A 15,150-nucleotide genomic window follows, 5' to 3' on the forward strand; every position below is an offset into this window, starting at 1 on the left:
TCAACTTACCTTTCATCTAAATGACACTTAATAAGACAAAACTCTCAAAGCTTGTTCACAATCTTAAATTGGGATTTTCTGTAATTGAGAACACAGTGAAATACTGTTTATGAATGATTATTAAGCAGCATTGCAAAAAAGGTAGCTTTTACAATTTCACATTTTGCCACACTAGTATCATAAACCTGAGTTTTATGACGCACATATATTTATGCTACACAAATAAAAAGGAGACATGTTGGATCTTTTTTTTATTTTGAATCATTATTCTGATCTGAACAGTTTGTCTTTTTGTTGGATCTTTTCCTTGTTTATTGTTTTGCATTTTATACTGAGATGATCAAAAACAGTTTACCTGTTATGACTATAAAGACAAACTTTACAAATTGAATGCAATTCATTCACTTATGTATATATATATATATATATATATATATATATATATATATATATATATATATATATATATATATATATATATATATATATATATATATATATATATATATATATATATATATACATACATACATATATATATATATATATATATATATATATATATATATATATATATATATATATATATATATATAATTTGTAAAGTTGAGTAAACTTGAGTAAATCTTTGGATTGAATTTTTTAAGTCTGCTTGCTTAGACTGAAAATATCCATTCATATATTTTCTTGCCTGCCTGATTCTTGCCTGGATCTTTGCCAGAAACCTTTAGGATCAATGAGGCACCACTTTCCTTTAAATGACATTTTGAGACATGTCTGCAGTTTATTAAGGCTGCAGGAGAGCTAGCATGAGTCCTAAAGTAAAGTACAGAAAAGTCACTGATTCATTCAGTTGAGCTTTCAGTTTCACAGTGATTTAGAAACGCTGGCAGCCTTGAGGAAATGCCAGAACATATATCTTTTTAATTAAGGATATATATTCTGTAGAGGATAAAGATTCCAGTTTATAGTTAGATAAGTAAATCATGCTTAATGCTAAAGTGACTCTTAAGCATCATGAAACATATCCCCTGAAATGTATGTCTAAATCTTTTTTTTTTTTCAAAATAGAGAAATAAAGGTGTTTTACTGTCATTTAGCTCTCAGCATACTCTCCTTTACGCCAATTCTATCAGTGACTGCTTCAAAAAACATATAGAAAAGTGTTTCTTTATAAACTTCAAAGACATTTGATTTTTATTGATGAATCCAAAGACACAAGAACCACAGTGCAAACTCCTAGTTAACTACACCTTTATTGTTTCTTGTCCAGTCACAGAGAGCTTTCAGATTCATCCCTGGTATATATCCGTTTACATCAAAGCACTGATTTCCAGCAGAAAGCCACACATGCTGCCAGTATCACCGATGATGCAACCAAACCCCAAGCATCAGGTGTGAACGAGACAGCAGGACAGTTTTTATCAGCAAAGTGAAATGCCTTTAGTCAGTTTACATTTTTCCCTTTAATAAAAGACTTCTCCTAAGGGCATCTATTGAGATGACTGACTTATTGAAGCTTAGCAGCTAATGCACATATTAGTCTAATATCTCTAGTCTCTCTGACCTAAAGGGGATGCCACTCAGGATTGGAATGTGTTTTACAATAGTCTCAGAAGTTTCCACAATGTTGGTATGTTTTCTCCAATCTCATGCATGGTATTATGTAGAGCGACAGCCCTGTTCGCAACGTCAAAGTTCAAGGCATTCATGCATTTGGCAATTTTTACTTCAATGAATTGTGACATGAAGATGAAACCAGGAAAAGCACTTTGTGGTGGACGCTGATGCTGTCACAACGTAAAAGCATAACCAGCGTCAGTCATACAACAAAATGATTCAGAGGAACTGAAAACGCAGCATTTGTTCCTTCATTTGAGGGACATAAACTTTAAAATTTGACCAACTAGACTCGGGTAAAAATGTACAAATATAACCATAAAAAAATGACAAGTGATAATGTCCATAAAACTCTGATCTAGGTTAATAAAAGGACTAAACTAATGCATTTGAAACAACGACATGAGCTTCTGCTGAGCTCCTACCGCTGATAAAGATGGCTTTGCTTACCTTTTGCTTATTTCAGATAAAGAAAAAATGCATTAAATATAACTCCTGTTACAGAAGCTCAGCAAATAGTCCTGTTAGATAGCATGAAGTTGCCACAGCTCAATCATACATTGTACATTTACAGGAGGCTGTGAGGTGCGCCACTGTTTCACTTTTACCATTATTAGCCGACAACGAGCGTCATGAAATGAAATCACTAATTAAATTAAATGGTAACATTCTTTACAAAGCACCGACTGGCACCACTGAGGATCTAATGATACAGTCAAAACAATGAAGGTTCTTTAGTTACCATTTTGTTTCGTTTTTTAAGTCTTTCTTTTTTTACATTAGCCAATTTTGGTGGAAAGGTGGGATCTCTGCACAATTGGATCATAGATGGAAGTAATCAATGTTTAAAACTATAGATTTAAATGTGTTTCTTGCTTCTGGGGGAACAAAACACACATGTTTAACTCCCCAAATATCTTTATCTGACTATAACAGAAGCTATAACCTTCATATATTATCAGGAGAGGAAAGTAAATTAATCATAACAATACAATATTAATCAGTGAATATAATAATTTAGCATGTAATAAATTGTACTTTTTCTGAATAAAATCCATCAAAATGTAAGATGCTGACATTTGCTTTGACTGTATCCCTGTAAGACAGCAAGATCATTTAAAAAAGCCACTGATAAAAAAAAAAAAAAAAGACAAAGTTGAAATTTTGAAACTCATACACTTGCCTTTCACAGCTATTGTTAACCTTCTATAAGGGAATGCACTGAAGAAACATGTTTTTAGAAAACATCCAAGTTAAAAAGAAGTGATAAAATGCAGCATTTGGATATCAGAAATGTCTGGTTTGAGATGTAAAAAAAAAAACTGAGCAGGCAACCTATGCAAAACTGTAGGACTTACAATTTTTTTACTGACCCATTTGGAAACAAGTCACTGTGAAAGATAAGAGCAATTGTTTATGTAAGGCATTTCAAGTTGACAGAACTCCTTTGAGATTCCTTCTGAGAGGCCTTTAGTGGATAAATAAGGAAAGCCTTTGTCCATTTTCCAATTGTTTTCCATGTCCATGTCTGTTTTCCACAAACACATCCCACAGGGGAAGAGCTGGAAAGTGACACTGGATTATAATATTGTGGAAAGGGTCTCAGATCGTTGTAGGTGGGGAACCTTCATCAATCACAAGCAGTCTTCATCACAACTAAGAGAAGACAAAGATGACGCTACATTCAGAGGTTCAGAAGGAGGAGACCCAAGAGGAGCATTGGGAGGACATTAAGAAATGGGGAACACCACGTAGCTCTGCCTGAAAGAGACAGACAAATAAAAGCACATTTTTTAGAGAAATATACACTGGAACCCCTGAATGTATTGATTGAAGGGATGCATTATGTTCCATTACCAATATTTACATGAGCAAAATTCCTTTCAGTTACTTTACTTCACTTGTTCAGTTAATTATTTCTGTTATATTGATAATCATAGTTGTCTGTTTTTGTAAAAAGATATACAATGGACAGACAACTGCTAAGAATGCCATACATCTAAGGTTTTCTCTTATGCAACGTCCAGACCGCAAGCAGCAGATGCAGCAGAGCAGCTAGTTTACATTCAAAGTTAATGGTGGACGTGCGTCAAGGCACAGCAAAGGGCCCTGTAGAGCAGCGGTCCCCAACCTTTTTTGCGCCACGGACCGCTATATGTCAGACAAGGTTTACAAAAGGGGGATTTTACAATCAAGTAAAATGATACGACTAGCATAAAATCAAATACAAACACCATCAAAATAAAACAACAAGCCGGTCACATCTAGGCGTAATCGGAGAAAATGACAGACGAAGTGTGCTCCTGATGTCCAGTCTGCCCCGCTTGGTTTTGGTCGCTGTAGCCGCAAAGATAGGATGTTATAGATAGGATGAGTCTTGAACTGAATTAACCTGTGTCAAGAGGCACAGATGCAGCGACTGATGTAATTGGGAGAGAATATCGCAATTTTTTATATTTTTCAAATTAAATATCACTCAGACTCTGATCGTCGATAAATTATATATATATATATATATATATAAACTTTTTTCTGTGCGGCCCGGTACCAAATGATCCACAGACCGGTACCGGTCCACGACCCGGTGGTTGGGGGCCGCTGCTGTAGAGCATTTAGAGCACAGGAGCAGCAGGTCATGAGCTTCTGAGCATATGACGCGTGCTACGCGCTTCACAAGTAGCAGCTGCTGGAGTTGGAAAAATGTAAGTTTGGTGCTCGACGCGCCACATTAACCAATCAGAGAAGCTGATCTGGGAGCTGGCAGGGAGACAGACACAGCACTGTTGATGTAGAGCGCTATGATTACTCCTCTGAAACAGTTTATTAACACCTAAATTAACTTAAAATGTCGAAACCTGCCGGCAAAATATGTTTGATTTTATTATTTTGGTGCTGCAGTTTGGATTCCGTACATCAAAAAAACACCTTCTAGCCGCTGCGAACGTAGCGAAAAAACCACAAAGAGGCGACCAGGCCAGAGGCTGCTGCAGAACGGATTCCTAGTGACAGAGCAGCGTCTGAGCCGCTCCGACAGAGAAATAATATTTGATGGCAGGATGGTAGTCTTGATGAATTGGCTGCACAGATGAATTTTTCAGGTGGACTTTCTCACTTAAAAACATATTAAAGGTACTTTTTACCCACTGATCACAGCAAATATGACTGCTGTTGTTACAAGCAAAGAAAGGATAGTGTAGCTCCGCCCAGCGCGTATCAGACCCACTTTTCGACCGCGCAGCTAGAGCAGCAGAGATGCTGCAGCGGCGCGTCAGAACTAAACTTGTACATAAAAATGAAGCAGCACGGGCATTTTTGCTGCCTCTGCTGCTAGCGGTCTGAATCTAGCATTAGACATTGTGACTTCCATTTGTTCTCATGCCAAAAGCAAAGCCAATCAGAGAAAATAAGTCTGTTAACAACCTCATTTGCATCTGGACACTAATCAGTGACTCAAATTTTGGAGGCGACAAGCAGAATTATCCAAGCTTCTTAATTTGTATCTAAACCGACCATTAAATTGTTTTGTTTTGTTTTTTTGTTTTTTGCTAGAGAGCAGTCTGTTCAGATGGGCAACAGCTGGTTTCACAGAATCTTGGACGGCTCCATTCTGGTACAAGTGCTTCTTAATTAACATGCTCATGTCAATAGTAATTAAAAACTTTCTACACTGTGAGCAGTGAAACTAGTGGTTCCAGTCCAAGGGATGCTTGATGGTTCTTTTATTACTCATACACATCCAAACATTTTGTGTAATTGTTTTAAGCCTGACATTTAGGGTGATATTATATAAACTTGAACAACATTAAGTGTTTTGTAGCAGGACAATTATCCCCAAAACATATACAGTCAGAAAACAAAGCAGGTAAACGTTAAGCCTCATAAGCAAATTCCACAAGACCAAGACTTTTATTTTAGTGAAGATACATTGATTTTAATTGATCTGTGAGAATAAATTTTCCCGTTTAAATAAACACTACAAATCTAAAAGGCAAAGGGATCAAATGTCTGGGATAAAGACACTGGCAACAAAAAGTGTGTGGTTGAGACCAAGCTTGCCAAGGGATGATTTACAGGAAAAGTCGGGTCATATTCAGAATTCAAACTTCTGAAAGTACTTTAAAATTACATTATTACATACTGTTCAATAAATGATTAGTGTTCTTAATTAAGAGTAATTTTCATTTGAATGTGCTTTACTAGAGGCATCCATGGTTGTCAAAGAACACTACTGCCACCTACCGGTTTGTGACGTCACGGTGCGGTATCGGCTGTTGAGCAAGTCCCAACGCTGTATTTAGTGTTTGTCACAACGTGCTAATATCCAAGTCAACTTGAAAACAATCTTATACAAAATGTTAGCTAAATATTATGTGTATTTTTCTTTGGCCAGAAGTTCGATGGCAAATCCTCCCTATTGAAGTTGGCAATCCAACGACGAACCCGTCGGTGGAGGATCATGAATTGGAAACGTGAAAAAACTTTTTTATTTTCCCTTTTACCTTTGATTTTTGATTTGATTTTGATTTTATATACTCTAATAATCCCAGAGGGAAAGTACTTCTCAGCATTTAACTCATCCCCTTGGGGAGCAGTGAGCTGCCATTGTACGGCGCCCGGGGAGCAGTGTGGGGTTATGGGTCTTGCTCAGGGAGCTAGAGTGGCAGTCTGTGGGAGTGGGGGATCGAACTCACAACCTCAGGATTCAAAGCCCTATGCCCTTACAACATCCAACTGCCATGCATGTGGGCATCGTCAGTTTAACAAAAGCTCTCGTGGATTTCAATGGTAAAGTCCTCTGGAAATCTTCCATAATTGTTGTTGATTGCAGATATGTCTAGTAGTTCCCATTGATTTGGCTTGTAAAGCGGGGAGAATGGCACTAGGCTTACCGCACCGTCACTGCCATAAGATGGCAGGAGTTTGGTGTTACTATATTTGGGCAAAAATGTCCGGTCTTGGACTCAGTGATCACAATGCTTTTATTTATTTATTTTTTACTGATTAACGCTAAATTCATTAAATCACCACAAATGTACTAGTTTTAGGTATAAAGAATGACCAGTTATTATTCCTTCTCCTTTAAGAAATTTTAAACATTTATGTCTAAGATACATGTATGTAATCTTCAGGCTGAAACTGGGACTGCTAAACATGGCAGAGGTAAGATGGTCCAACAAACTTCACATATAGATATTTCTTAAACATGATAACTTGGACTGTCCTTGGTATGTATACATCACCAACAGTGGCTTGGTCAAAAGTATGCATTAGGCCACAGAGTGTGACCATATAAGTGAGTTAGTCTTTTGGCATTTAACACCAATAGTTATACGGTACTTTAAGTTTCTTTATTGTTGCAGCAGCCTTGGACATGATTAAATGCAGGACACATCCATTGACTGCATGAAACCACACATCCCCCTCTATGGTACCTAATTATCACATTAAAGGAAATCTGTCTCTAAAGACATCCATCAGATTCTAAAGTGATTTTTGAACATGGACTGTGATGCATGCAGTGTGAGTTTATATGACCACAAACACCCCTCTGTCATTTCCAAGCATTCAAAATGAGGCATGACTTTAGTTCTTGAGTCTGTGAAATCAAGGTGTCAGGTGGAGTCTGGTCTGAGTGATACTAGATAAGGAGGACAGCAGTGGGCGTTTGCTCCTGAATCAAGATCAATTACAGAGGCTTAAATCCTTCTCTGTCTAATCACCTTGCCAACCGTTCACTCATGCACCAAACAGATCAGTCAGGCTTTAGACACGGATCCTCTCATCCCTGTAATCTGAGGTATAAAATCTGAACTGACATTGTGACTAGCGCCCATGGGAACCCCTCGCCACCGGCAAATGATAACCTACTGAGTTTTAGCCCAGGATAATCTTACAAGCTCACGGTAGACCATAATGAATCGGCACAATGTTTCACCTCAACACTCTAGATTTTAACTGTAATTTGATCCCTTGAATTTTCCATTATATTCCTTTGACACAGAACTTAATCTTGGTGAAAACGTTATAAAATTTCTCAGAGATTACACTTAGTCAATGCATTGAGTTTAATCTGAAATCTAACTCTACTTAAAACAACTTTAATTTGTTTGTCTTTTACTTTTTTGCTTGGATTTTTAAAACACCATTGGAACATAAAAGTGTTTTCACCACACATATATAAAAATCTAAGTTAATTTAAGTGTTAATTGACGGTAAGAACCTACTGTAGCTTTGAGGGATGCTGATTTGTGCCACAGCCCCGTCTCCTCCCTCTGTGTGCACCCGGACTTCTACCACATATTCTTTATCTGTATCCAGTTGAAGTCCAATGTAGGGAGTTTTGGTCGTGTACAGCGTGGAGTTAATATTGCCTTTCAGCTTGCAGAGCACCTGGGTACATGATGAGCGTAGTTAAAAAGCATGAAGTTCAGAGATTTACTCTGAAATGAGAAACGATTACGTTTACTTACCCTATAACTTTCTATAATGGATTCATTAGAAAATGGTTCCACTGCTTCCCAGGATACATTTACATACTTTTCCTTTAACTTTGTGGCAATTATTTTTTTGGGAGGTCGATCCGGAGCTGATAAGTTAAAAAGAACAACTTTCTGTCAGATCAGAGAATTATTTTGTATCATTTTTATTTTTTGTCATGTAAAGTCAAGCAGCTGTCATGTGTCTTGTTTTACAAAGTAAGTCACATAAGTCCGTGTTGAAACCTACGGGGTTTTTTGGTGCGGATCTTGATGGGTTTGCTGGGCGGTCCGTAGCCTGCAGAGTTGTAGGCTCGAATCTCAATGATGTAGTCTGAGCTGGGCTTCAGGCCCTCCAGCCTTGTGTGGTTTTCCTTTGGTGAGGCCCGAACCGTGAGACTTTCACTTTCTTGGTTTTGTCTCCAGTACTTTACCTAACGCAGACAAAACGTTAATAGAAATGTTGACAATGATTAAATGGTGACTTTAAAGAGTTGAAAGGTGCTTTAAATCAAAGAAAAACATTTTAGAAGAAAGGAAGAAAAAAGGTGCATGGGATATATACAGTCATAAGTGTGTCCAAATGTGGCAGCATCTTTTTAGTTACTACAATAGAAAACTTTGTTCACTTTGTTCTACTTTTTGTGTCTGGGGCATTTAAAATAAAATCATATGTACAAAACCTATTTAAAATAAAACAGTGAGTCTTTGACAACCTGCTCTGACATATCTGGATTATGCTGAGGTTCTATGAGCATGAGAGAGAGTAATATGTCCAGCAGATAATAGAAAGCCTAAACAGAGTAAAGGACTCTTTATGTTTCATCTTCTTAAGCTTGAAATGTAATAAAAACCAAGTCAACATGTGACAGGTTAAAATTATTACAATATTTTAAAAGTTGTCCATACACAGGTTTAAAAGACTGATATTTCAGTTAAAAACTAGAGTTAAAAATTATTCATATTTCATAATTATCATTTTGTTATGATTGTTTAAAAGTAGTGGCAATACAGTACTAAGAGTATTAATACAATGTACACTATTTACAATTTCTTAAGAGTTCGATGGTTTGTAGATCGATTGCTTCCGTCCAGCAGAGAACTGTGCTTTGCGCTTGCGCAGAAAAGTTTTGGTGTTCTTTTGAATAAAGTGAAAGTGAGTAAAGACGTCGGCAGTATCTCCATTATTCATTTTAACTCAAAAGCAACCACGTACCTCTCCCAAGATATCGGAGCAGAGGGCGCAACACACACATTTTAATAATACTATATATAGTCATCTCTATAAGAAGTTTCTAATTTTTAAGTTCAACTTAATGCATTTTATATTACGTATATTACATAACAGTGACTGCTCTCACACACCTGTCATGTGAAATCACATCCTCTCCCCTTATAAAAAAAGGAAAGTTCATGGTAGGAAGGCGATACAAACTTTGAAAGCAGTTCTGCTTTTAGAGGTTGTTTGAGAAACTAAAATCAGATCAATCTGTAGTGCTATGTTAGAGCTTTACACAAACAGAAGATGGAAATGGTTCATAAAATCTCGACCAGCAAATCTCCCATCTTTTTTTGTTTGATAAGTGTTTTTTTTTTTGAGAGAACAGAAATTAAACCTTGAAGTTAATAAAGGAAGGTTGATCTTTTTTAAGCTGTTTTAGCTTTTATGTGCTTTCAACAATACCTGCCTTTGAACATGCTGGAATATAGATATTTGTTAGCCTCTTGAAATCTCAATGTTAAGCAAAAGACCTCATTGTTTTTTGATTTTAGGGATAGCGATTGCTTACCAAAGCTCTTTACTCATCATGGAAATTAGAGACTGAAATCATTTTAATATGTCAACTCTGTATTTATTTTGTGTTTGTTTCAGAATAGCATTTTTACCTTGTAAGATTAAATAAAGCTTTACATTTTTTTTAATCTTTTCACTCAGAAAATTCAACTGTAACACTACAATTCTTAGAATATTTAGGATGTACAAGAGTTTTAATTATAAACAAAAGTTTCTTGATCAAAATTTGGTTTACTAACCTGGTATCCATCTATACCAGTGTCTGACTGAAGCAGCCAGGAGACGGAGGCAGCTGTGGCAGAGAGGGCTTTCCCTTCAACGGCTTCAGGAGCTTCAGACGGAGCTTAAGAGGAACCCAAGAAAATATATAAAATAGCAAAGAGGTTATAACAACAGAGGAATTTTCCATTATCACTTAAGGTGACAAAAACATCATCACTTAAAGTTAAAAGATTGCAGAAGCCCATGTGGGCAATTCAATAAGAAAAGTATACATAAGGCCAGAGTAAGGTTTTTCAGAGTCTAGCAAAAGAAGAAAATGACATCAGGACTGTCCTTTTGACCAATGTACTTAGAGTATTGTATATGATTTTATAATCATATAACAGAGCCAGCTCATTATCACTAAATCCTCCATTAATTCTAATGTTTATCAGATGGTGTGTGAGAAAAAGGTAAAATCATCTGAAAAATGATGAAAGCTGAGGCACAGCTGGGCAGTTTTCCAGAAATAGGGTAACAACAGTTATCAGGATGCAGTTTCCTGAATTTTTGCTCGGACAGCACTCTTTTCTGTACTTTTGTTTTTGTTAAGCACAATCAAACAATCTTTCTTTTTCCATGAACGACAAAATAAGATGCGTATGAGGCCATCTTTAAGTGAACATGAAGATTTAATTTCATGTCTGATGCTCTTATTTCTCATAACTTAAGTTTCTAAAACGTTTCAAATAATTTTGAAGCTTTAGATTTCAGTTTTTGCAAACTTTTCTAGATAATAAGACAGTATCTTGCAACAGTTCCAGTTTAATGAGCACTTTGTGACCAAATTCCTGCTTGATTAAATTCGGAAAAGAAACTTGTATTTTAAGGGGGTGTTTTTGTTTCTTTTTTTTTGTCTGTTTATTTATTTTAACAACAAAGACAATACCAGAAAAAAATAATCAGTAAATTTTTTAATTAATATTTTACATTCATGGAATGTTGTTTCAATAACTAATAATCAGACTGAAACACAAAATGTATTCGGCATACTCTGATAGACATCCTTTTGCTAAAATGTGAAACAAATATTGCATGAAACCACATAAAAGTTACACTAGATGTTTTTTTTACTTTTCCTTTGAGAACATCACTGGATGCTGAATAATTTTTTCATAAGTCATAAGTCCCATTTAGAGCACTTAAAGAAATACATGCTGCTACAGAAACGTCAAACAGCTACTGGCATATTGGACCAATAACATTTTTAATACTGTACACAATACTGCACAGGCTGTTCCCCAACATACTGGAGGGAAAACACTTTGCATGAATGAATTCACAGTTATATCCTCAACAGGCTTAAATTTCCTAAGAATGTTATCCTGGCTGGAAGGCTTCTCTGTAAGCCATTATGTCTGGATTGCCAGTGTTTATCTCAAGTGTTTGTCACTGGAAGTTAATTAGTCCAAATGTTTTGCATCCCGGCTCAAATGATCAGCCTTTTTTTGTCTAACAAGGATCATTAAAATCTGCCTGCAATGAAAAACTATATTGTTAGTTTTTCATTGTTTTTGTTTTGTTTTTTTACATGCCATAAAATCTTTTTTAAAGTGCATGGCTTTCTTGGTAAAGGTGAGCTTATAGAGAGCTGTGTACTTACGGTCCTGAGCAGAGTAAATGATGGCTGTTATGCTGTAGGGTCCCTCTCCTTGGCTGTTGAAGGCTTTAACTTTGACTTCAAACTTCGTCATAGGTTTCAGTTTGGGGTCTTTGTAAACATAGCGCTTGGCTCCAGGGTCAGTCACTTTCACCCTGTTCCACTCTTTTTCTTCAAGTGGTTTAAACGCCACTATGTAGCCAAAATTAGAACCAAAGTAGTACTGTGGCTGGACTGGCTAAAACAACAAATGAAGGGAAAGAAAACAGATAATTACATGATCTGGAACATAAACCCTTTAAAATATTTGCTCTTAACTAATCGGAAAAGTATCAAAATGATAAAACCATTTCTTACTTTGTTCTTTTCTCATAATACTTCATAAAACTGGCTTAGTTTGTAATCCAGGCTTAGTTTATCATCTAACTTACTTTGTTTTCATTTGGGTTTCATAGACCTGAATATAAATCAGTTACTATGGCAACTGAGCAAACCGAGTCTTTCCTTACACTTATATTCATGAACATGTCTGATTTTCTAGAGAAGAACAGCTCAAATTATATCCTAACTGTAAAGTCGGACAGTTTTCTAAACCCAAGCATAAACTCTGAATTAAAAGCAGGTAAGAGCTCTAAAACTAGGACTCCAATATCCAGGCTAAATAGACTAATACTGAACAAAAGCTTTTGACAAGATTTTAACTAAAATCAATTTTCTTTTTGTCACAACCCTATAGACTAACATATGTGCCCAAACTTCTGCCCTATGCCCTACATAATAGAGTGTTTACATAATTTTAGATGAATGTCCGAACGTCTAGTGCAGCGGTCACCAACCCTTTTACAGCTGAGGACTAATTCAGGGGCACTGAGTCACAGGAAGGGCTACCAATACTGACCTATGAATGGCAAGGGTCAATGTTCACCTAAACTTCATATATTATATTTATCGTTTCTTTAAATTTATAATTTTCTTTTAGACATTTTCATTTTGAAATCTCTATAAATGCTTAAATGCCATATATGATTAAATGATGAAATGTTCTATAACCCAATTAAAAAAAGAAGAGCAACAGAATACAGTGAAATTTCAAACGTAGCTCACTGTTGAGTTGTTCTATTTTCAGAAGACTCTAAGGGCACCCCTTGTGGTCCTTGAGGGCCCCTTGGTGCTCGCGGGCACCATGTTGGTGACCCCTGGTCTAGTGGATAAAAAAAGTAGTGGACTCGAAATTTCCCACAATGCACTTTTAAAAGCAGTGATCATCTATGGTGATCAGATGAGCAAATACATCCCAGAATGCTTTGTGAGAGCTCTCCTCGCAAGGCATCATGGATTTGATGTGGTGACGAGAAAGAATAAAGATAGGGAGTGAAAAGTAGGGATAATCTGTCCGAATACTCAGTTAATTGAGTTCACTATGAAGTCCACTATATAATCCTGGCTCTATTTAGTGATTGAGCATTTGTAGGTGCTAGGGCGGACGTTCGGACACAGCCCTCTATTTAAAATGTTGCTTGAATTGACTCTTGTGAAATATCACATCTAATACATCTATGTCTAATGAAATATTCTGTTGATGATGGAAAAGGCGACCTATGCCTTTAATGTACAGTATCAGCAATGCCGTGCCAACCTTCTTCCCTGGATGTATTGATGACAATAAGAATTCCTTTTTCCCTTTTTCTGTTAACTTTATGTTTCTCAGTGAACTGAGTGATCAGCTGCACGATCTGCCTGTGTGTGTCTGCTAAGACTGATTAATGGAACCTGTCTTGCATTAGTGACATTAAGCAAGCAAAGCATCCTAATTATGATATCCAGTAATCGCAGCTTTACATGTTTTGCCAAACGTAAGTCAGGATAAGGTGTCAAAGTCTTGCTTTTCCACATGAATTTTATGAATAAGCATAGAAAGAATCCATCCATGTATTTGTTTTTTCTTCTTTTTAACCTGTGTTGGGATGAAATAATGTTTATGGGAAGAACTGAGTGCAGTCTGTAGAGGAGCATACAGTATATATGATATCATATACATGTTCATAACAGCAAAATAAATAAGAAAGTATAGAATAAGAACAGGGATTATGTTAGGGGATAATCCAAGGCATCTGAATGCTTCACACTTCACCACAGTTACCCTTCCATCAGAAGAGGCAGTGATACCAGACACTAAATATATGAACAATAATCATACAAAAAACAAAAACAAATAAAAACTTTTTTATTAGGTCGACCCTTATTTTGAATTAGAGGGTTCTGCTGGATTTAATTGTAACTTGAAAACTCAGTAATTTAAGTCACAAGCTTATATATAAAGCATTGATCTGTAAAGTGTCATTTTAATAAAAGTAATAAAACTTATAAATGAATAGGCACAATGACAAACTGAAGACGTTAAACAATCTTTGTCAGCTCTTACATAATGATCTGCATGTTGAAAAGGATCGACCTACCGTCCACGTGATGGTCAGCTCTCTGCTGGCCCCTCCGCCTCCGTCTACATTTGAGGGCGCCACCACAGGAACTAGATGAGACAGCGAGAGCAAAACTTTGAGCCCACATGCTTTGAATCCACACAAACAAAGCCAAACCCACACAGGGCTGTAACCAAGCCCTGGCTTAACAACTGAGACATCTTTCTTCTGCAAACATGGTATCAATGTCTTCTACTGCGCTAAAGACAATCCCTAACGTGTGTGTAGGAAACTTGCCAGCACATTTTTAAGTAGCTCACCTTCATTTAATAATCATTTTCTAAAGGACTTAAAAGTCTGCTTTGCCTAAAGTGCTCATTTGTAGCACGTTAGGCTACAATGTGTTTGTTTTTGTAATCAGACCTTAATGTAAATCCTGCTGAAAAGCTTAAAGACTAATATTTCACATAGTAGAAAGAAAGTGTAACTACAAAATACAGAGATAGAAGGCCGTAATGCATTTTTCCTTCTTCTCTTACATTTCCTTAAATATTTTTTTTTAGTTTTTGAAATGAGACCTATAGTAAATAGATCTAAAATCCACACTCGATCCTACCTGATTCCAGGGTTGTCTCTTTTTGTGAAGGCCTGCTGGGTTCTCCTGTACCCAGAGTGTTGGTGGCTATGACCCTGAACTCATATTCTGTCCAAGGGAACAGATCCACCACTGTTGCTGTCTCTGCATTCCCCTCAACATCAACCGGTGCTAAAACAAAGCAAACACAGAAGAACGTGGTCCTTGAGTTAATTTACAAATATCAAATATTACATTTTACAAAATTACAACAAAAATCTTTTAACCTCTTAACATCCACCTCATTATGGGTAATCCTTTCCTATTTAGCATTCCCAAATGGAAAAGCAAATAATATAGGAACTGTATGCCCAAATTACATGTGCAATACATTATTTGAAAGCTAA

At 36.4% G+C, this 15,150-nt stretch overlaps 1 protein-coding gene across 5 annotated transcripts in view; it reads right to left on the bottom strand.

The window, feature by feature from the left end:
* Positions 1-1,237: 1,237 nt before the first annotated feature.
* The window catches only part of cntn1a (contactin 1a), a 102,764-nt gene continuing 88,851 nt past the window's right edge, over positions 1,238-15,150 (bottom strand). For all 5 annotated transcript variants that reach the window (XM_038308920.1, XM_038308919.1, XM_038308918.1 and 2 more), the window contains 8 exons: positions 14,786-14,935; positions 14,209-14,279; positions 11,756-11,990; positions 10,131-10,234; positions 8,347-8,530; positions 8,091-8,206; positions 7,845-8,010; positions 1,238-3,381 (listed from right to left, as the gene is read on the bottom strand). In XM_038308920.1, coding sequence (XP_038164848.1) covers positions 3,305-3,381; positions 7,845-8,010; positions 8,091-8,206; positions 8,347-8,530; positions 10,131-10,234; positions 11,756-11,990; positions 14,209-14,279; positions 14,786-14,935 — 1,103 coding nt within the window. In that variant the 3' untranslated portion in view covers positions 1,238-3,304. The remainder of the gene's footprint in view (positions 3,382-7,844; positions 8,011-8,090; positions 8,207-8,346; positions 8,531-10,130; positions 10,235-11,755; positions 11,991-14,208; positions 14,280-14,785; positions 14,936-15,150) is intronic.

This window comes from Cyprinodon tularosa, unplaced genomic scaffold (genome assembly GCF_016077235.1).
Source record: "Cyprinodon tularosa strain WSP-4 unplaced genomic scaffold, ASM1607723v1 ctg65, whole genome shotgun sequence".
In the NCBI taxonomy this organism is placed as follows: Eukaryota; Metazoa; Chordata; class Actinopteri; order Cyprinodontiformes; family Cyprinodontidae; genus Cyprinodon; species Cyprinodon tularosa.